This window comes from Athene cunicularia, assembly GCF_003259725.1.
Source record: "Athene cunicularia isolate RWA chromosome 2 unlocalized genomic scaffold, athCun1 chr2_part1, whole genome shotgun sequence".
Classification (NCBI taxonomy): Eukaryota; Metazoa; Chordata; class Aves; order Strigiformes; family Strigidae; genus Athene; species Athene cunicularia.
The window spans coordinates 102,902,075-102,923,495 of NW_020799095.1; the positions used below are offsets into that span (position 1 = coordinate 102,902,075).

Sequence of the window (21,421 nt, forward strand, 5' to 3'; positions counted from 1 at the left end):
CCACAGCGAGACTCGAGACTACACCTTTATCTTCTGCACAGATAGGATCATTCATTTGAGCATTTTATGCTTAAACCAGAGTGAATTAAACCTCAGCAGCTGAGCAGAAAGATACCTATGAGGCTCCTTTTCCTGCATGCAGTTTCCAAGGAGTTGCCATTTCTTTGAAACGGCTTTGTGTGGATTATAATTTAATTTTGGTAATATTTATGATGTTAAAAGATGTCAGAGTGTGTGTGTGTGTGTGTGTGTGTGCACACCTGTGTGAGTTTCTGTGCCATTGTAGATCAGCAAACATCACATAAACACCATTCAGTGGGTATCTGATAACTGCTTACCTGAAGTGTGTTGTTGCAGATCATACAGAAAACAGTGAAATTACTCAGTCTAGCAATGACCACTGGCCAGACATTGAGATCTTCAGCAAAATGTCTTTTGACCTGAGTGTACATGACCCCAAGTACAGAACTATAAGTCCTGTATACACGGAACAACTCTCAAGAGTGAAACAAGGTAAATAAAATGTAGAGTTTTTTAGGAATACTTTCCTACAAATAATCGGTTTTTATTAGTTTGCTCAAATACATTAATTCACAGGAGACTTTAATCTCCAAAATTACATGGAACAAAACAACTTGTGTGTTCTTTACAACTGTTACTGGGATCACAGTCGCTGTTTTTTTTAACACAAAAATTTTCTGTTATTTTCTTTGTGCACAGAAACAAGCAAAGAAACAAAATCAGAGGAACCTAAGAAAAGGGAGACTGTGTCCATGATGTTGACTAAATATGCAGCTTACAATACGTTCCATCACTGTGAGCAGTGCCATCAGTATATGGACATTAATCCTGCCGCACAGGTTGGTGTTAAGGTTCAAGGGTAAACTGCATCCTTGGCTTTTCTGTGGGCTCTTCAGGCATACTGCTCTGGTCTTAGGACTCACGCTTTCACCTTCCCTGAGATGGAATTGTTTAATTCTTCCATTCTCAGAGGAGATATTGAGCCACAGACCCTGGACCATCAACTGTGTCTGCAGCGTTCTTCACGAGCAGTTCTTCTCCCCAGCTGCCTCCGACAAAGGGTGAATATTGTGACTAGTTGTCTCAAGCCAAAGCCTTATTCAGCCTGCCCAGAGGGTTCACAGTATCTCATGGGAGAGGACTGTAAAATTAAGAAAGATGCTTGTCTTATTGAAATGCCAGTCATCCACACCTGTGGTGCAAGACTGGAAGGCCTGCTTCTTCCTCACTTCTCATGCAGTAGCTTATGAGTCACTGAACAAAAGTGATCATTTTTAACTATTCACTTAAAAAACTTTTGATCTCTAAAACAAACAGTTATGCTTTCAGGAGACTGGCAGGTAAGATTATTCCTGGTTAATAGCTCAGACATTATTTCTTAACCACCACCAACAGATTACTTGGAAGTTTCTTATCTCAAATTGTTCTTTCCTTGCTTGCTAATCTTTTCCAACAGCTCGCTCTTAAGCTAACACAGCGCAGACACACTGACCTGGAAATGTACAATGTCAGTTACTATGGAGCAGCACCAGCAGGTCTGATTTAAACCTCATGCTTCATTAAGTACGTTGACACAAGCAAACCCAAAGGACATCTGTTGTTCCCTCTACTCGTCTTTGTGCATGTGGTCAAACAGAACAGCTAGTAATAAATATAATTATCTACTTGTATGTGCAAGTGTGAGTTGTGTATATATAATTACGATAATTGAACTCAGAGAAATTACACATCCAAAGGGGAGTCATTGGATAGCAGGCATTATGAAGGGTGAGAGATTCTTCAGTGCTTTAAAAGAACCTAAATAAAGCCCCTTTCATTTTCCATCTTTACTTATGCTGATTATTTCAATTCTGTAGTTAAGGTTATAGAAAGATGACTGCTAAGAATAAGTGATGTGACCCTGTAGTGAGATGGGTGCTTCTGCAGAGTGAAATCTTACCAGATACGTAGGCGCTTTGTATACACTTACATGGTTCAGTGAAGCACTGTGCAAACTTAAGCTCACCCAGATTCTTCACAGCCTTGTTAATGGCATGGTCTGCCTTGGTTACCTCGCTGCTTAGAAGAGTATTGCCACACGAAAAATACTGTACAAATGCAGCCGTGCTGCTGCTGAGGTGTCTGAATGGCAGCACATTCTGCTGTGGAGGCCGCACCCACAGGCTACACTGTTCATTGGATCTTTTGGGAAAATTATGTGGATGGTTTGTTTCCTAGCATACATATTTTTCACTTCTCCTTGTAAATATTAATAAATAACTTGAGCTTCCAGTCTGGCCAAAGATAATGGTACTGAAAGCTGATTCTTTTAATAGCAAGGCCAGTTACATGCCTAAGCAATGTGGCTTATGGTAGAGGAAAATGAGAATATAATAGAATTCAGTTATTGAAAGAGAATGTTTTGGATGTTCTTCTCTGGTGGCTTCCAGTGTTGTGACTAAGAGCAGGTTGCCATATACTCCTTATGTATTACCTGATTGCAAATCTTTTTTTTTTTTTTTTTTTTTTTTTTTTGTATACAGATATCTGATTCCACTCTGCATGCATTCACGTTTTCATCCTCGATGCTAGGAGAAGAGGTTCAACTGCATTTTATAATCCCCAAGTCCAAAGAGAACCATTTTGTCTTCAGCAAGCAGGGGAAACATCTAGAAAGTATGCGTCTCCCACTTGTTTCTGACAAGGTGTGTGTGTGCTGCTCTTAGCCATCTGCTGGCTACATATGCTGAATGCAGTCAACTTGACACACATTTGCAAATTAATGGTGGTTGGCTGAGGGGGTGTTCTGTTTTCTTTAAAGTCCTTTGCGTAATTCTTGCCTGACTGTCCTTAGAACTGGAGGATTGTTTTGAGGACAATCATCCCTTTTTGATTCCTATGTCCAGTTCATATGTGTTGCAATGATCAATAATCTTAAAATCCAATGTAAACAATAAATAAATAAAAATCCATACCAAGAATGACCTGCTTTTTACCTAATGTTGCCAAAATATCTCCTGTTCCAGCAGAATTTGAATGCAGTCAAGAGTCCTATCTTCACTCCGTCGAGTGGACGTCATGAACATGGACTCTTGAACCTCTACCATGCCATGGAAGGCATCAGCCACCTTCACCTTCTTGTAGTCAAGGAGTATGAAATGCCACTCTACCGTAAATACTGGCCCAACCACATCATGCTTGTCCTGCCGGGCATGTTCAACAATGCTGGCGTTGGTAAGTAACACCATCAAAGCATTTCCTTGAAGACAGCAAAATCCGTGTTGGATAATGTGGCTCATGTTGTCAAAGGGAACATTGCAGCAGCTCCTCACATTCATGCTGTGATAATAACAGCAGTATCTGTGCTAAATACAATGGTGTGTAAGAACTGCTGTTAGGGACATAGAATATATGTTTGTATCGATTGCTGCCTTCTCAAGTTAAAATCTGATCTTTTGTAGGCCATATTCACTCATTTTACTCAGCCTTGCTGTGTGAATGTTCATTCTAGACATTTTACACATGATTTTTCAAATTACAAGTTTTTCAATTAGTTGAAGCTAAATATTAACTACAGCTGAATACTGGGAGCTTGAACTTTGGAATTCATTTTCATGGTTGCTGAGTTTTTCCTGCAGGAGGTTTTAAGTAGCTTCAGTTTTAGAATTCAGCCCCTTCTGCGTTCAAGTTCTTTATTAATGCCCACAAAATCATGTTCTGCATGAAGAGTCTCTTAAAAGGTCCAGTCTTTTTGGTATCAGCCTTTTAGATTTACTCACACTAAAAAAGAGACATACTGATCTCTTTTTAAACTAAGATATTATGAGCACTAAGTTCATAAAGGGTAAAGATTCCAGATGTTCATGTAGCCTTTCTCTCGGCAGAAAGAGTGATAAAGTCTAATAAAGACCTCTGTATGTCATCTTTATGGTGTTTTCTCAGGTGCTGCCAGGTTTCTTATTAAGGAACTTTCCTACCACAATCTAGAACTGGAACGAAACCGCTTGGAGGAACTGGGAGTCAAGCGCCAGTGCGTGTGGCCATTCATCGTGGTCATGGATGACTCCTGCGTCTTGTGGAACATGCACAGCGTCCACGAACAGTCGAGGTAAGTAACCACCCAGCACTAGGGTCCCTGCACTGATTCAGCACAGGCAGCAGCACATCTGCAACTTAGGCTCATCTCTAGCGTCTGACAGGGTATGAAAGACCAGACAGCTAGAAAAGTTGGGCAGCTGGAGCTGCTGGTAAGTACTCAAAATACTGCTACGCAAAAGCAGCTTTCGGCAGGGCCTCGCAGAGGTGGTTATTCACTCAGTTATTATTCAGATAGCCTGGGAACTGTACGCTTGGACATTAGATATATTGCCTAAAATGCAAAAAGTCAGCTCTTCCACTCAGAGCAGTAGGAAAGCCGTAGATTTGTCTCGTTGACCACCAACATCCAACCTCTGCTGTTGAACACTTCCACCTGGCTCTACCCTTACATCCGTGTCTCACATTCAGGATCATTAACAAACCTCTGCTTATTCTTGTTCTTTGCCTAAAGCCACTCTTGCTATTAGTGACTATTTGAGTGATTTCTTAATATGTTGTTTCCCTGATCTGTTTTGATTCGATTTGTGTTTCTCAATTAAAACAGTTTCTTTTGGGAACTGTAGCTTTTTAGAAGGCATTAAGCTCTTGCTCTTCTCAGTGCTTATGCTGTCCATTATGGAGAAAATAGCCTTCCAGAAATGGTGCGTAAGGTGATTCCTTTCCTCTTTCTAAACTGCTGTGTAAGACCTTATTCTGCTGAAAGGCCCATTTTCTTATAATGACTAAATTGATGGGATATGATTAGTTGACTGTTATTTAAAAAGTCTCCATTTATGTATGTATTTTTACAGCATCTAATGTAAACACTCCCAATGGAATTTCTTGGTCATTTGGATACACATATGTTTATATTTATGCAGTGTAACTTATATAAAAATAGTAAGACACGTTTGTAAGTTGTGTATGGTCATGTTTTGCAGCCAGTCCCTGGAGCCTGGGGGTTCCAGCAAGAATGTTTCTCTGAAGAGTGTCCTCCAACACATTGAAGCCACCCCCAAAATTGTTCATTATGCAATCCTGGGTGTTCAGAAATGGAACAGCAAGCTGAATGCCAGAAAAGCAAAGGCTCCGTTCTCCAGGTGCCACGTGCATGATTTTATACTGCTCAACATAGACCTGACCCAGAATGTGCAATATGATCTAAACAGGTAGGCAATATATATGTGTGTGGTAAAATAATATGCTGGCATGATAAGAATCTTGTCACCCTATTTCCAAATGCTGTCGAGATAAACAGAAAGATCCTGTTTAAGGTAACAAGCGCACGATCACAAAAATAAAGCACAGAGTGATGTATGTCACATTTGAATGAATAAGGCATCAGAATAAACTCACCATCAGCCAGAAGAACAGGGAGAGACAGGCCACAGGGCAAGGGCAAGGGAGGGCTACAGAAGACTGAAAAGGCAGGGGGCAAAGAAGAAACTTCAGGGGGAAAAAAAAAAAAGTAACCGGGAGACCAAAGTTAGAAGAAAGAAGCCAAAATGCAGCAGTCACAGGAAGAGTGTGGAGCTTCCAGAGCAGCCCTGTAAGAGGCTCCTGCCTAAGAACAAGAGTATAGGAAAGGGTTGAGCCATTTTGGTGTCAAATGCTAGAGGAGGGATTCCTTGTATTTCCTTCAGCGTCAGCTATCCTCCCTGTTGTCACTTGGGTTTCCAATAAAAATGGATGAATAAACTTTCTACTGTTTCCTTCCTTTTTTTCCCCTCCTCACCTAACTCCATCCTAAAGTACTTGCAATAAAGCACTGTTATCATGGGGCTTTACTTCTAGTTTTCATCACAGACTGAAGCAATATCCAATTCCCACCCTCCCCAGCCAAGTGAGTTTAGAATAAACCCTGTCTTTGCTGGCCACAGACTGGCCCTCGGGCATCTCATCCTGGTCTCCTGCTGCTGTTTTCAGTGATCCTGTATATTTGAGTGAGGAATTGTAGCCTGCCAGTGCAAGGCGGGGCCTGGTGTGGCTTGCAGAGTTCTTGATTTCACATTCTCTGGCTGGTTGAATCATGAGATGGGAATCAGCCCGCAGAAGTGAGCAATTCTATCATAAATAGCACAGGATAAACGTTACTTCTGAGATGGTGTGTCTCCTATAGCCAAATATTTATCAAAGCTGCATTTATCCCCTGATTCCAGTTCATAGAAAAATATGTCATATAGAACTGGCTTGTTCAGAAACAAAGGCTGGTCACTGCAGAGCTTCTGTCAGTTCTAAAATATATATGAAAAAGAACCAAAAAGAAGAAAAAAAGACAGAAGGGTGGGGAGGAAATGATTGATGCCAGCACATGACGAAGATGAGAAGGCTAGCCAGACTTGGTATGGGGAAGAAGCATAGGGACACACTGAAAAGTGAAGATTTCTTTGGTCTTAAGATGACCAGAGGTTGCTTTCCTTCACTGGGAGCACGTTGAAGGAATGAGTCTTTGGAACTGTGTAGAGAATTTGTATAGGCACCATATCAGATGGTCTCCAAAAATCTGTGCTGAGCCCTTTCCAGTGCATTTCAGCAGTGGGGGTGTGAATGCTTGTTCATACACGGCAGCCACACAGCTGTTTTAGTGATCTTGTGTTTAATGTCCAGGTATTTCTGTGAAGATGTAGATTTTAATCTGCGGACGAACAGCAGCGGCCTGCTCATCTGCCGCTTCAACAACTTCAGTGTCATGAAGAAACATATTCAGGTTGGAGGACAAAAGGACTTTGTTGTTAAGCCAAAAATCATGGTGAGTGTGGATGTATGCTATGTCATGCATTAAAGGTAAAATCAGGACCTGTTTCCCCTAGAAATACTGAATTCTCATCTTTTAGATTTATTTTGACATCTTACATTCATGGCCTACTCTGTGTCAGGGCTATCACAACAGAAATAGAAAATAATAAAAATTTCACTAATTATAAATTACTGACAAACCTTCTCCTAATCTAGTAGAAGACTGGGCTGGGATTAGAAAGAGTTTGGTCTAGCTATTCAGTAGTATCAGTAACAGAGGAAGAATTTGCAGACATACGCTGTGATCAAAAGCAGGCATGTTGTACTTGGACCCAGTTTTAGTAATTTGAGCATAGCCACTAGTTTCCAGTGTTTGCTGGTTTGTGATGACTTTCGGTCCTTGCACTTGCTGACAAAGAGAGACCTGAAGAAAGGCTGCTTTTAAAAAAAAAAATAAAAAAAATCACCCCTGTATTTCAGATTTAACTGACCAAACTCTGGATTTGAGTATTTCAGGAGGTCATTTTCTGAATTTTCCTTTTCTTGTGGTTGTAGTGCAATTTGTTGTGATGGACTGGCCTATGAGAAAACTCCATAGAAAACGTTTTCTGTGGGTGACTCCACCAAGGTTGTCATTTCCTATACTGTCCAGGAGTAAGGCAGGATGAAGGGCATTGTGACAATTTGAACTCCCTGGTTTATGTCCCTTCTTTAGGCAACCAGATATTCACAGAAGTACTTGGCAACCACAGAACAAGTAATTTATTTCTGTGCTGTGGTGCTATGTCGAAATCAAGTGGGGATTTTTGATTCTTTCCCCCAGCCTTCTTCCCCTTCCTGCCCTGTCATGGTGATCCCTTCCCCAGCTAGTGGAACTCCTGCGGAGAAGATTCCCTGAGTAGGTGGGTTAAAAGGGGCTCCCCTTGGTTTCATTGCAGGTTTCAGACAGCCTGGCACCAATATTGCCTCTTCAGTACGTCTGCGCCCCTGACAGTGAGCATACATTGTTGGCAGCCCCATCTCAATTCCTCCTGGAGAAATTCCTTCAACATGCAACATACAAACTCTTCCCAAAGGCCATTCATAACTTCAAGAACCCGGTATTGGCCATCGACTGCTACTTGAACATCGGACTCGAGGTACAAAATATTTGCAGGGATAATGGGGACGAGTAAATGCAAACCTTTACTTCAACATCTTTCTTGTGTTGAAAACCCCTTCTTTTATGAATCCTCAGCATCAAGGACAGTGTTTGAAGACTTTGGTCTCAAACAGTGACACTCTGCTGTTGGAACTAAAGAACCAACTCCACTGGAAGAGCTGGTGGTGAAGCCTCCTAGCTGGCAAGACCAGACATTTGTGATGGATTGATGTGATTTGCAAAGGAATTGCGTATGTCTGTCTGAAATAATATTTCATATGAAGCAAAGACCCCAAAGTGATGCCATTCTTGACAGAACATGGTGTGCTGCATAGTCTGTACAAAAACTACCACCAAATTTTTTAGATCGCTGTCCTTTTATACAGCTTTTTATGATCTGTGTTTGATTTGTCCTTGCAACAAACTTGTTTTGGATGAGAGAGTTTCTGATAGGACCCTTTTCTGGTGGCTTGCTTCACTGATGGACAAAGCTCACCCTTTGTAATGCAGCTCTCCTTTTAGATGTTTTTTATGAACCTGGGTTTCTAGGTAAACTAGGTTTTTGCAAATTTGTCTTAGATGTCTGTAGGTAGGGAGATCAGATTTTTTTTACCCCATTGGTCAGTTTGAACTGGGTCTGAAGTAGGGTGAAAGTCTAACAAGGGTTTTGTTCTGACATTTTATGGAGGTCAGTGGCAAGACAGAGAAGAAACCCTTTGATACTGAACAGCCATCACGGCACTGAAACACAGAGGAGCCCCAGTGCTGGGAACCACTTAGTTGATGCTTGCAGTCAGCAAGAGAAGACGTGCACTGGCACAGAGGAGTTCAGGCTTCAGCAGTTTCAGTACTCATGGAGTTGCTTACTGTATTTGACAAATGTATCCTCGTTAGAACCACCTATATAATCTTAACAGTTGTTATAAGCAGGTAATTCACATAGAAGCAGAAAATCAAACTGAATTACAGAGGGACCTGAAATAACGTATTGCAGACTTGGTGACCAAATCTGAATCTAGAAGTTTGTCTCACGTGTTATTTCCTAGAAGTTTGCTCAGTACTGCATTCTTGTTGGATTCTATTTTTGCCAGCAGCATCTGACTTGTCACTAAGTTATATTCTCCACTTAGTCATACGTAGACATTCCTACCGCAGAAATGCTTCCTTTCTTCTCCCCTCCATTTCAGGTGGCTATATGCTATATTAGCTCTCGCCCTCACTCAGTCAATGTCAACTGTGAAGGAGTGTTCTTCAGCGGACTTCTGCTCTATCTCTGCGACTCCTTCGTTGGTGCAGACCTCCTCAAGCGGTTCAGGTTTCTGAAAGGTAATCTCACTGCTCTGCTGGGCATCCCGGGTGCTTTCCTGCCAAGTAACATCACGGAGGAAAAGGGAAAGGTAGAGGAATAACGAGCTTCATTAAAAACTCCATTATTTTCACAGTTAGTGCTGCCATTGTTTTCAAAATAAATAGATGGAGTATTTCTTTTGGGAGTGTGTAAAACTCCCATTCCTGTTGGCAATAAGTGCAAGGAATTGAACCTTTGCTAAGCTGTGGTAAATTATATTAATTATTTTAAAGTGACATCAAAAGGAAATAGATGCAGAAACCCAAGTATACATGGAAATCGTGCAGTCAGCAACTTGAGGGTTTAGAGAATAGACACTGATGAAGATGAGAAATTTTGCTCAAGTAATCAGTCTATAATGGCAATAACTATTCAGTCTTATAGATAAGGGCGGCTCTTAGCTGCAGGATAAACTTTATAAACCTCATTAAAATCTTTCTTCGTAATTTTATTTTAATACTAACAAATAGCAAATTGCCATAGGTCGTGCAGAGTGACGATAGTGCATGTGCAGGGGGCCAGTGGAGGTCACCCCGACCCAGTCCCAAGAGCTGCGTTTCAGAGTTTCGTCCTGCACCCAGTTAGGACCCCCAGTGCAGGGGCAGGGCAGGAAGGTGCAGCAGCCGCAGTGGGGATGGTGCTGCCATCGCCAAGCCCCCAGAGCTGCCAGAGGGGCTGCTTTGTTTGTTGTTTCTTGGGCAAGGGGCAGTTTCTTTACAAAACCAGGCAGTGGGTGCCTTCCCATGCTCAGGTCAGGCTGAGGAGGGATCTGAACCTGAGCTCTCTGTATATCGGGTGCATGGGCTGCAGCACAGAACAGAGGAAGCCCTGAGCTCTCCTGCTCCTTCAATGACTCCACAGACGGGTAACACCAGGTGGAAGGAAGCTTGCAAGTGTGTTAAACCAGAGAAATTAGGGATTTGGTTTGTTATTCCCCTTGCAGTGCTTTACCAAGAGGAGCTCTCCTACTTAAGGGAAGTTACAGCAGACTTTCTCAGGAGTCAGCTGTGGGACCGACTGGATTTTGACTTAATAGTTTCATCATTGACCTTGTACAAACCCAAATATCCCATGAAAAAAAAAGTAGGCCTTAATTCTTTTGGCATAATTATCAGTAGTGATTTAAGGATTTTTGATTCAAGTTAAATTTCTCCCTGCTATGGTCGATGATACTAACACCTATCGCAGGTATACAGAGCAGAGCCCACACCACCACACTCAGTGTCTCCCTGTCCCTGCCTTCCTGCAACCAACCAGACACATGTGCCTCTGTCCCAGGGCTCATGGGTTCTGAGCCTAGGCCAGCCAGCTGTTGACAGACTCTTCTAACACTTCATTTTTCCTACCTAGCAGTGAAGATTTCTGTAAAATATCTTAAGAAAATAAATGAAGGAGATAGAGATGTTATTGTACCTGAGAATCTAATGTGCTTTTCAATTGAAGGTGCCACCCTCTGTGTCATATGTCAAGACAGAAGCTCGTTACGGCAGACAATAGTCCGGCTGGAGTTGGAGGATGAGTGGCAGTTCCGACTTCGGGATGAGTTTCAAACGGCTAACAGTAGTGATGACAAACCACTCTATTTTCTTACTGGACGCCATATATAGAAACTTCGCTAAGACACCACTAATGAAGAAAAAAAAGAACTTTTTTTTTTAAAAAGTACAATCACTGTGGAGCAAAGTGCAACCAATATTTATCTAGACTGCTCTAAAGGATTCCCCACAATTCTGAAGTAGTCTTTATTCCTAGGCATAAAATTATCACATCAGTTATGATTTAAAGCATCCTGGATTCCACTTATTTTCACATCAGTCACAACCGCCGACACTAATCACACAGCCAACCAAGCCGGAGGATCCAGGAAGAGGATGTAATTTGGTTGAGGAAGAATCTTTTTTAGTTTCAGCTGAGCTAGGGGAAGAAGCTGCTGTCAGCAGCTGCTACCTTGAATGTGTCACATGAAACGCAACCCAGCATGTGGAATTTGTTGAAGCTGTATCTTCAGCTCTGTACTCTGGTACAGGAATACTCAGGGGTTTGAAACTACACTATAACGTAGATATTTGTATTAAAAGGAATAGTCATGTTCTCTGTGCAGTGTTAGTTTAAAATTTGTAATTGTGTATGTATTGAAACTGTCTTGGCAAAATTTCCACAGGTGTTCAAAGTTTACTACTTAAACCTGAACAAATCAGCACATGCAGGGCAGGCACTGTGCACCCAGGTTCTCCCAGCACCGCTATTTCACCCCATTCAGCGGCACCTCCACAACTCCAGGGACAAGGCAAAAGGCTGCTCATAGATGCTCTCTCCTCAGTTAGAGACCAGAATAACTTGCCAGCAAATCCCCTTCAGTTTCTGACTCTCATCAAAGCTTTGAAAACCTGTGGTCCGTCCTGCTTTGCATATGGGAACACATCCTACGTACGTCCGGTGCCTTTGTGGTGGGCCGTATGCAACTCGCTCCCTGCGTCCTTGTCGCTGGGCTCGGGCGGGCTGCAGTGTGACACTGAGGTCTTTCGCATCATACCCCTGCGGGAAGTGACACACCAAACAACGTGCAGGAGGGCGATGATGCCTGAGCTGGATCTGAGAGAAGCAGAAGGTGGTTTACAATAGCTCCAGCGGGGAGAAGTCTCAGGGAGCTGGGACTACTCAGGAGAGACTCTGTCCAGAAGCAAAGATCATTGAATGCATCACCTAACACTGTCAGCCCTTTATTTTTGATTACCTTCTGTAAATATTGGTTGTAGTGGTAGTCACACGTTGTTCTACTTACAAGCCTATTACAGATGCTTGTTGTTTCCAGAATGAACTCTGCGCAGCAGCATTTGGTTGTCAGGGTTAAATCGTAGCAGTACTCTGTTTGACTCACAGAGCTACCATGGGCTACCCCACTGAGGTTTCCATATAAAAAAAGAAAAAAAAGCCCAACACTTTGCTGCACATCGTGACCCCTTTAATACAAAGAAAAAGGCAGTGTGTTCTTAGAAGCGATTCAGGAATATCAATTTACTCCCCCCAAAGCAATGAAATTAACACATCTTTATACTTGACCTGCAACTCATTGGAGAAGGACCTGCCAAAGCTGCATTTCTTTTTTAATGCATAGTGTTAATTAAGCAACTTTTTTTATCTTGTGAAAAGAGATGTTTACAGATGAAAAAACATAATATATTCGACAGAGGCTAAAGGAAAATGGTTTGCCTATGTCTGTGTTAATGTAGCTTAACTCTGATGCTGTAAATTTAGCAAATTTCAGATGAACAACCCATTTCTGTACATTTATTTTTTATTTTCCTTCAGACAGAACCTGCCTTATCTGTTTTAACACTTGGAAGGAGTAGGGATATGAAGGATGCTTATTGAAGCCTTTAATACACACCTGAATGTATCCCGGTGGTTCTGGTTTTGCCAGAAGGGCTCAAGGCCAACCCCGAGTCTTAGTGTGGTGCAGAAGTTTCAGGTATTACGTGTTCAAAAATGGTTTCCTTTCTGTTTGTGTATTTGATGTTTGCACTAAGTTCTTAAAATTCCAGGTGCTGAGACTGCTATGAGGGGTTATCCCTCTGGTGAAGCAGTGCGAAACTGTCCGGAAGGTTGAGAATGCAGTCACAAAGTCAGCGTGTATTTGCCTGCCTTGCCCAAACGATAGTAAACCCGTTTCCGTAACTCCTTCCGTGTGGAAGTAGGGAGTTTTGGTAACACTCTGGCCAGAGCGCACTGCACCAGCTCAAACGCTTCAGCTGTCAGGCCTGGGAAAGAGACCCGTATTTGGCATCTAGGTTAGTGCTGTTCTGTTTTGGTTTTAAGCCTCACTCTCAAGGCCATTCTTATGAATGTATTCAACTGGCCAGCATTATATTTTACCTGTAGATGTTCTTGTCTATTCACAGGTTAAATTTGAATGTAAACTAAGATTTAAAGAATCATATGCAGATGCTTTTTGCTTAACTTATGTAATTGCTTTTTGTGACTTTTGGAAGAGGGTTAAAAAATGTTGCTTTCCTAGTGTAAAGTTTTCTTAACCAAAAACTTGGTGAATTTAGCTTCACTAGTCAGTCTACCTCATGTTATTGTTTATGAACTGAAACTGTTGTGGCTATGGTATGTTTATAATGTGCTTTCATTAAATTTGAATATATTAAGTTACCATTTAAGACTGCCTCTCTCTTCACTGGCGCTCTGCGAAGGACACACTTTCTCTCTCTCTTCACACACAACAGCGCTTGCCCCTGAGAAACCCACCTCGTACTGCTAATGTGAACCTCACTCGCTGATTCTGTCGAGTTAACTTGGTGTAACACTGCCAGCATTGGAGATGTTTCACACTGGGTACCTCTGGGAGAGTAGCTTTGTTTCAGACAAACATGAGGGAGGGGGTAAACAACTTGTAAATGCCAACTCTCAGCCCCCTTCAGTAGAAGCAGGTGAAAAAGGCACACCTCGGTATTGCTCCTCGGCCCTGCTTGCCTTCCCAGGGATTGCCATGGGGGTGTGTGAACCCATACTGCTGTTCTGACAGAGCCCTTTACAGTCGGCTCCCAATCCCTGTGAAAATTGCAAGTCACAGCTTGGAAGCAGCAGCCTCTACACCCCCGTTCAGCTACTTCAGTTTTAAGTACCCTGAATAACGTTTCAGAGGTGGTACGAGCTCTTTGCTTTAGCTCCAGACCAAGGTTAAGGACAGCACAACACAAATAAGCGTATCCTAATCGCACATAGGTTCCAAAATTAAAACAAACCCTAAGTTTAAATTTAATTAAATCTTTCCCATCTTGTACTGGGGTTTCAAGCTATTATTCAAGGCTGCGGGCATCACCTCTCACCTTGCTGTAACGTCTGTATCAGGATGGTGTTGATGCAGATCCTCGGGATGTGATGCAAATGCACACTGTCACAAAGGGAATTCAGATCCAAACCGGAACGCATGCAGCAACTGTTCTCCAGGGGCTGCTTGAAAACACACGCTGCCAAAGGTAATATTTCACACACAAAAGTATGAAATACACAAAGGTTCATTCACACTTAGTATCAATACGGAGTAACTTTAAAAAAGCTATCAAGTATTTTATTTTTAATCTATCTACATTATGTACAGATCAAGAAAGGCCACAGCAGTTTTTCAACATACAAACCCTTTAAAAGAGAAGAGATTTATGAAGGAGTGACAAGTATCAAAGTGAAGTCCACTAACAAAGGTATATACTCAGTACAGTACTTGAAGAAAAATGACGAGTACACCAGTCCTCAGGGTTTGCATTCCACCTTTTACTCTACAGCTAACCTGGGAGAGAAAGGGACAGGGGGTAGCACAAGTTGCCGACGCTGCCCACACCCAGCAGTCTCCCTTACACCCAGGAGCACCCAGAAGGTGCCCTGTACAGTCTGCGAGGGTTTGCTACCCACGACAACTGCATCCCAACGCTTCCTGCCTCGATGCAATAGAGCACAGTCTTGAACTCTGCCAAGCGAGCAACCGTTAACGGCCTCACCCAAGCGCTGAGCTGGAGGCAGGAGATCAGCATTACAGTACCGAGCAGCACTGGTATATCACCACGTTAAGAACTTCAGCGTGTACTCATCAGTGAGACCAGAGTCTTTGCATTAGCTTACAGTCCACTATGAACAAGTTTCTGCTGCATGTAAACATGACTAACTAGATAAAATACAATCAAACTTTTGTAAAAGTTAATAAAATATCTTTCTTTTAAAAAAACAAAGTTAGCCTATTACTGCATTGTTTACAATTTTAATAAAATAGTACAACCTTTTGGTTGTTACCAGTCCTGAGTTCACTGTAATAAAAATGGCCCTGGCTTCTGCTGAAGGTCTGCACCCACTCAGTGCGTTTTGGCAGAAGTCTCCCAATAAAAAGGGAATTCCTTCAAGAGCAGTTAAGTCTGGTGCTGTCCATTGAGGAAGTTGTATACCAGGAACTGGCCGGTGCCACAGTACTGCGTTGCAAAGAGTTTTCCATCTGGAGTGGGGTCAGAGAAAGCAATTTCTTCTTTACTTAAGTATGAGCCATATATGAAGTTGCTCCTGTTTAAAAGGGGAAAGAAAAAAAAAATTACCCTTGGTGAATAACACAAGGATATTTATGCTATTAGGCCACAAACCATTAAGTGGCACGGACACTCAAAAGTAAGAAGCTCTTCTATTAGGGGGACGATATCTCTATTTATATCTGTTTCTATAAGCTATCTCCTCCTTCCAAATGGCAAGGAGGCTCACTTGTCTGCGAGGGTTTTTATAAGGTTTTGGTATTTAGAAAGAAGTGTTCGTACAGAGCAATTGCTTGCAAGTTGCATAAAAGTTCAATTTCGGAGTTTAAAAAAAAGTCTGAATTCATTCCAACTATTTCCTCATAGAAAAGAGACTGCTAGGACTATGACTACAATCACTCGGAATGAAAACATAAGCTACAAACAAGTTAGGGTGCTTACAGAGGGGGCTGAAAGGACCTGATGAAATATCAAGTTCCTGGTTTAAAAAAAAAACATTTGACATTTGGATGAGAGCACATCTTGGATTAATTTAGAACATCTATGAACACAACTTCAAGGCATAATTCGTAAGTAATACACTTTCAGTAACAGCTATACAAAAAGGAAGATTCAATTTGCTTAACTTCTTAATTAAAATAAAATATTTTATGTATGTTTTATTCTTATTTGAAGAAAGAAGAGAATCTAGGGATACCACTGTACTTTTGTGGATGACTATGTGAGCAAATTTACAAAATTGATCTCAGGCTTTAAGACCTTGATCAAAGGAAGGAGGATGTAACATCTATCCTCAGAAACAAAAGAAACTCCCATTAGAGTTTTTTAATGCCTTTAAAATAAACTCACATGTACTTGCAGAGCAAGTAAGAACTTCAGTCATACAGACATCTCCATTAAATCTTGAGGAAAGGACAATAGGAACAAAATCCTTAATTATTAGCAGCTTTATTCCCTTCTCTTTAGTGTATTGAGGAAGGTGATTTTGCAAGGTTCTTAACACTGCCTTATCAGGTTTTTGGGACGACAGGTCAGCTGTGGAAGCTCCAGTGACATGGGGCAGACTTTCTCAAAACGGACTTAGGAGTCTGCTAGGATGCCTTCAGCGTTTTGAAATCAGGATTTATCTGGCTACACCATTCAAACTACCTTTTCTACGAAAGACATTTTGGTTGAAGTTTCACTGGCAGCCGAGCAGATCTAACTAGAAGCTTGAGACACACAAAGCAATAAATGTCTTGGACTGAGTACTGTCTAAAACATGTAATGGGAACTATTTTTATATTACCTAAGACACTCTATCATCCGAGAAGCAATCTTCTTTCGACGCATCATGCTGAATACCCATATTCGACTAATCCCACAAATAGCAGGTTCTGGAGAGGTTGAACAGCACCATGCTTTCTGTCTTTCAAATATGACTTTCTCGTTTTCTGAACTGACTTCTGGAACCTTCTCTTCTATAACTCTGTAGCCCTGCAGGTGATGTAAAAAGTATTTGTCACTTTATAAAAGCATCACTAATCACTGAACAAAATAATTCTTGTGCCATTTCTTTCAGTGAAATATACTTATTTGCTAAAATGCCTTACCAAAAAGACTACATATTCGTGTCTCATTTAATTTCTCTTAACAGTTTCAAAACTGGAACAGATGATAAAAGATTAAACAAAAAACCCTCTAAAGCTTATCCAATTTAAAATAACAGCAACAAGTAATCCAATTCTTATTACCACTGATATTAAAGTGTTTGCAGCAATTTCTCTGACTTTGATACTGTTTTGGTTTTTGTCTGCTACTCCCAACGGACTGTAGAAAACATCAGTTTACAAGGGAACAGACAGAATATGCAACAAAGTTCTGACATCAGTTTTTAGTACTGCAAGTAGCAGCACAACTTCTTGTCCTGCTCTCCACTGCACAGTCCTGCCCTCTGCTTCTGTTCACCATGGAGATGTTTGACCCCTTGGTGCTTCAACTCAATCCTACAGAATACCCACTTTTTCATCCACATGGCTTTTCCGCTAGGCAGGGAGTTGAATCTGCTTGTCAACAAGCATAAGGAGGGCCAGAGCTAGAATAACAGAGGAAGAAAAATTCCACCTTTTGGCTGCAGCCAGTTCTTTGATGAGCAGATCTGAGCCAAGTATGATGCCATACGTGTGTCTCAGCTCAGTGTCAACTACACAAAAATGAACAGCTACAGTTCAGAATGGTCTACAACCAGAAATCTCCTCCTCTCTGGAAAAGGCATACCGGAATACTTATTTGCTAAATGCTAGACTTAAACTCCTAGGTAATTCTATAGTTTCAGAATGTCTGAAGAACACAGTCACTAAGCACTGACACAGATTGACTTCTCAATCCAGTAACTTACCCACTGGATATGTTCTGCAATTAAACAGCCAATAACTTTTTTGTCATTAGAAATAAAAAGAAGAGTTTTAGTTCTAGAATAACACATGAGCGGAGCTTGCTGAAATCCCAAGTCATTGTCTACCATTTCTCTAATTTCTTCAACCTGTCAAAATAAGTTTAAATGCCGTATAAGAAACACATGTAAACATACATTTGTATAACCTTACATAAAAATTACAGATTTTCAAAAATGGACTAAGGTTTCTAGAACACTGGAAGCTATTTCAAAAGTTAAGGACTATCCTAAGTAACCTGCAATATATCAGTCCACAAAAATGTTTCTTAAATCATACTCGACTGGAAACAGGAAGAGACCTCTAAGTCTGCATCCATTAAGTCCAAACTCCAATTAGTCAAAACTAATAAAGAGAACGCAGATAATCAAAGTGTGGACTCTGATATTCTAAAAGTAAATGAGCTCTATGCCAGAAGTTAGACTGGCTTAATTGAAGGTTTTCTGTCTGTTATTTTTAAAATCTTGAAAGAACTAATCCATTAAGGGTTTTGAGCAGATGACAGCAAGCACAGTGCCAAGACAGCTAGAAAATGTATGCATTTGTTGCAAAGGAATGAATAACTGTCATCTCTTTTCTCAAGCTTTCTCCTCTTCCATTAGCTTTGCAAAGTGTAACTGAAAGTAAAAATAAAATTTTGTTTAATATTAGTAAGTTTAGGTGAAATATATAAGCTCCAGCATGAATGTGAACAAAAGCTTGTGCATGAGCTGAGATTTTACTGGGGGCCTCTTGCACCTACACCCCGGCACTGAAACAGACTCTATCACCCCTCTATCATCTCATATGAGACAGAAATAAGGTGGCCATAAGCTTCTTTAATGCCTGCTGCAGTTACATTAGTAAAGCAAAACTAGAATTACTGATGCTATGAATATATGAAGTTAGTACTGATCAAATGAAAATAGTGTTAAAAAATTCTTTTAAAGTAACACTTAAAAGGCATGGTATCAGTCACTCTCTACTTTCTCATGTAATCTTCAGGTACCAGCCTTTTCATGACAAGACCCAATTTGAAACACTAAGTAACCATTCTTGAAGCCAGTCATCCACAGTGGTGACAGCTGTAGATTGTCTCAACTTTAACCATACAGAACTACAGAGAACTCTATCCTGATTTCATTTGCTACAAACTTCCTCTCCTCTGCCCCACTTAGGTATTTTATGTAATTTTTTCTTCAGCCATTTTAGTAAAAAATTAGTGCAATGAATGTACTAAAATTAAAGTAATACCACCAGAGAAACAAAACTTAAACTTATCTGCATTAAATATTGCAAAAAGAACATTTGTGGTTTCTTTTCAGTTCAATAATTAAAAAAATTCTATGTTAGTCTAAAGAAAACCCACTACAGTCATGCCATCAGAAAGAGCTGCCTTGTGCATCAATTCAGCCTCCAGAGGTCCCTTCTAACCTCAGTTATCCTGTGATCCTGTGATAGTGGTACTGTAAAAGTGTACCTATTAGTCACAGCAAATCCCCAGCTAAACAGAATCAATGCCATGCTACTGAAAAAAGCAAATGTAATGTCATATTAAGAGGTATAAACACAGGCTAGCCAGCAAGACACCAAAGTACCCTGCTGGTCTAAGTCTCCACTAGTATTCCATGCCCAGTTTTAGAGTTTCAGAAAAAGACGAGACATGGCACAAATGGAAATAATCTAGAGGAGAGTACAAAAATGATCAGAGAGCTATAAATCATTATTTAGGAGTATAAACTAAAAACCAGCACATCCCATGAATCTCCTTAAGGTGAAAACAATCAAGAGTTTGCTCAGGCACATAAAAGCTCTTGCAAAAAGGAAAAGTAGTATGTTTTCTACAGTTATGGCAGTATGATTTGCACTAAGGAGCTTAAATTGCAGTATTCTGTAGGACGTTTAGGGAAAATTTCTTAATGTTACAGATAATGAAGCACTGTAACAGAGTCTGGAGAGGTCAGAAAAACCTCCAGTGTTAGAAGTTTTAGAAAGCTGTCAGATGCATCATAACCAGAGCTGCTCCTGCTCTGGACATGGAATGAACTAGATGACTGAGGCCACTTTCCACCTAAATCTGTTTTTATCCAAAAATCATTTAGAGAATGGTGCCTTATTTGTACTGTGTAATAAGGTCAATATATTTCAGTTTGTTTAAATATAGTAGGAAGTCTGTATTACATAAAATATCTGGCATTCAGCAAGAATATTAAAAACATTTTTTTAAAAATCAGTTGGCCAATGCTGTTCCCACCCCTGCCTTCCACTCCTGCTCAGACCCATCCTCTCTATGAAGGGAACAGCAGTGCATAAGAGTGAGATGTCCGATTCATTTGTGGAAAAAGCTACAGAACCACAGCAGCTTTGAGTCCAACTTCAACTGCTCACATATGTATTACACAAATTTTAATATAGACGTTCTCATTATTTATATGAAAACATTAAACAAGGTCCAGTCCTTTTCACCATACCTTTTTAAGGGCATACTTTGGGTCATCAGGAAGAACCATTATTATCTTTCCATCGGGATATTCAGCCAAAATTCTCTCCTTTTTCCAACCCTAAATAAAACAAAACACTTATCTAAACCATACACAAGACATACTTTTTTTACAAACAGAAATTGCATATTATTGTTCTAGACACTGAATTTATGCAGAGACTTTACACTATTTAACAGTTGCTTTGCTAGAGAAGGAAACTTCAGCTAGCTTTTAAAAATGAGCACAACAGATAATAATATGATCTTACTTATACAATAATTTATACAATAGCCTAATTATATCTAGAAACAATTTGTGAACACGTCTTATTTCCCAAGTAGATTTTTTTCCCCCAGAACTGCAGCACAAACTGAATTTTAAAATAGAAGTAGCAAACTCGGCTCACATAACTGATTTCCAAACCTTTGTAATACTTATTTTCCGAAGTCCAGTGAATGGGAAAAACCCTAAGTTTTAATAAAAGATTTCTTTTTAACATAGTTACCTCCACAAATACACACTCAGTTTTAAAGTTTGGCATGCGAAAGACCTCCAGGAGGTTCTAAGTGAACTGATTGGCATGCAGTTGCCCAAAATGTAAGGAATAGTTTATTTTGTTACTGATCATAACTGTTAAAGCCACAAGAAGGATACTAGAAAAAAATTTATAACTACCTTCTAAGAATCTAATGGGGAAGGAGGCTACGTTGTGTGTATCTGAAGTATAAACATACTCAAAAAAATAGAGGTAATTAACTCTTCTTCAGATCCACACTCGTGGTGAATAATGAGCAGTACCTGCATGGAAAAAAACAAAACAAAAAAGCCACTTAAATCTAGTAAGATGGGACTGGTAGATATTAGAACTCAAGTTGCTTTGACGGGACCTAAAAATACTGAATGCAGAAGTAACTTCAGCCACTAAAAAGGCTGATCTACAAGTCTTACTCAAAGCAACTTTAAATAAAAAAGCCTTTGAAGAAACAATACTGATGGAATAATTCTCATTGAAATCTGTACCTTCCCATAAAACAACGTTCAACTAAAGACCAAACAATGGAATTTGGCACTGAATGAATGCCATATATGCTACCACAAAAAAAAAAAAGACAAAATTAACTGTTATAATACGTGATCTGCATGTCATTTTAATCATGCTGATTTTACTCCCTTACCCCAAACAAGACATGAAGAGAATAATTTTAGAAATGTAT

At 40.4% G+C, this 21,421-nt stretch overlaps 2 protein-coding genes across 5 annotated transcripts in view; one reads left to right on the top strand and one right to left on the bottom strand.

Moving 5' to 3' along the window:
* Nucleotides 1-13,465, top strand: part of GREB1L (GREB1 like retinoic acid receptor coactivator) — a 138,286-nt gene extending 124,821 nt beyond the window's left edge. For both annotated transcript variants that reach the window (XM_026841752.1, XM_026841753.1), the window contains 10 exons: nt 358-513; nt 721-860; nt 2,544-2,705; nt 3,030-3,234; nt 3,943-4,108; nt 5,019-5,246; nt 6,685-6,826; nt 7,752-7,952; nt 9,142-9,280; nt 10,746-13,465. In XM_026841752.1, the coding sequence (XP_026697553.1) occupies nt 358-513; nt 721-860; nt 2,544-2,705; nt 3,030-3,234; nt 3,943-4,108; nt 5,019-5,246; nt 6,685-6,826; nt 7,752-7,952; nt 9,142-9,280; nt 10,746-10,909 (1,703 nt within the window). In that variant the 3' untranslated portion in view covers nt 10,910-13,465. The remainder of the gene's footprint in view (nt 1-357; nt 514-720; nt 861-2,543; nt 2,706-3,029; nt 3,235-3,942; nt 4,109-5,018; nt 5,247-6,684; nt 6,827-7,751; nt 7,953-9,141; nt 9,281-10,745) is intronic.
* Nucleotides 13,466-13,890: 425 nt separating this feature from the next.
* Nucleotides 13,891-21,421, bottom strand: part of ESCO1 (establishment of sister chromatid cohesion N-acetyltransferase 1) — a 32,607-nt gene continuing 25,076 nt past the window's right edge. The window contains exons 9-12 of one of the 3 annotated variants that reach the window (XM_026841755.1): nt 20,196-20,285; nt 17,691-17,834; nt 16,602-16,789; nt 13,891-15,350 (exon numbers count right to left, since the gene is read on the bottom strand). In XM_026841755.1, coding sequence (XP_026697556.1) covers nt 15,203-15,350; nt 16,602-16,789; nt 17,691-17,834; nt 20,196-20,285 — 570 coding nt within the window. In that variant the 3' untranslated portion in view covers nt 13,891-15,202. Of the gene's footprint in view, nt 15,351-16,601; nt 16,790-17,690; nt 17,835-20,195; nt 20,286-20,882; nt 21,006-21,421 lie in introns of those variants that run through there. The other 2 variants (XR_003397710.1, XM_026841756.1) reach the window with 2 other exon arrangements.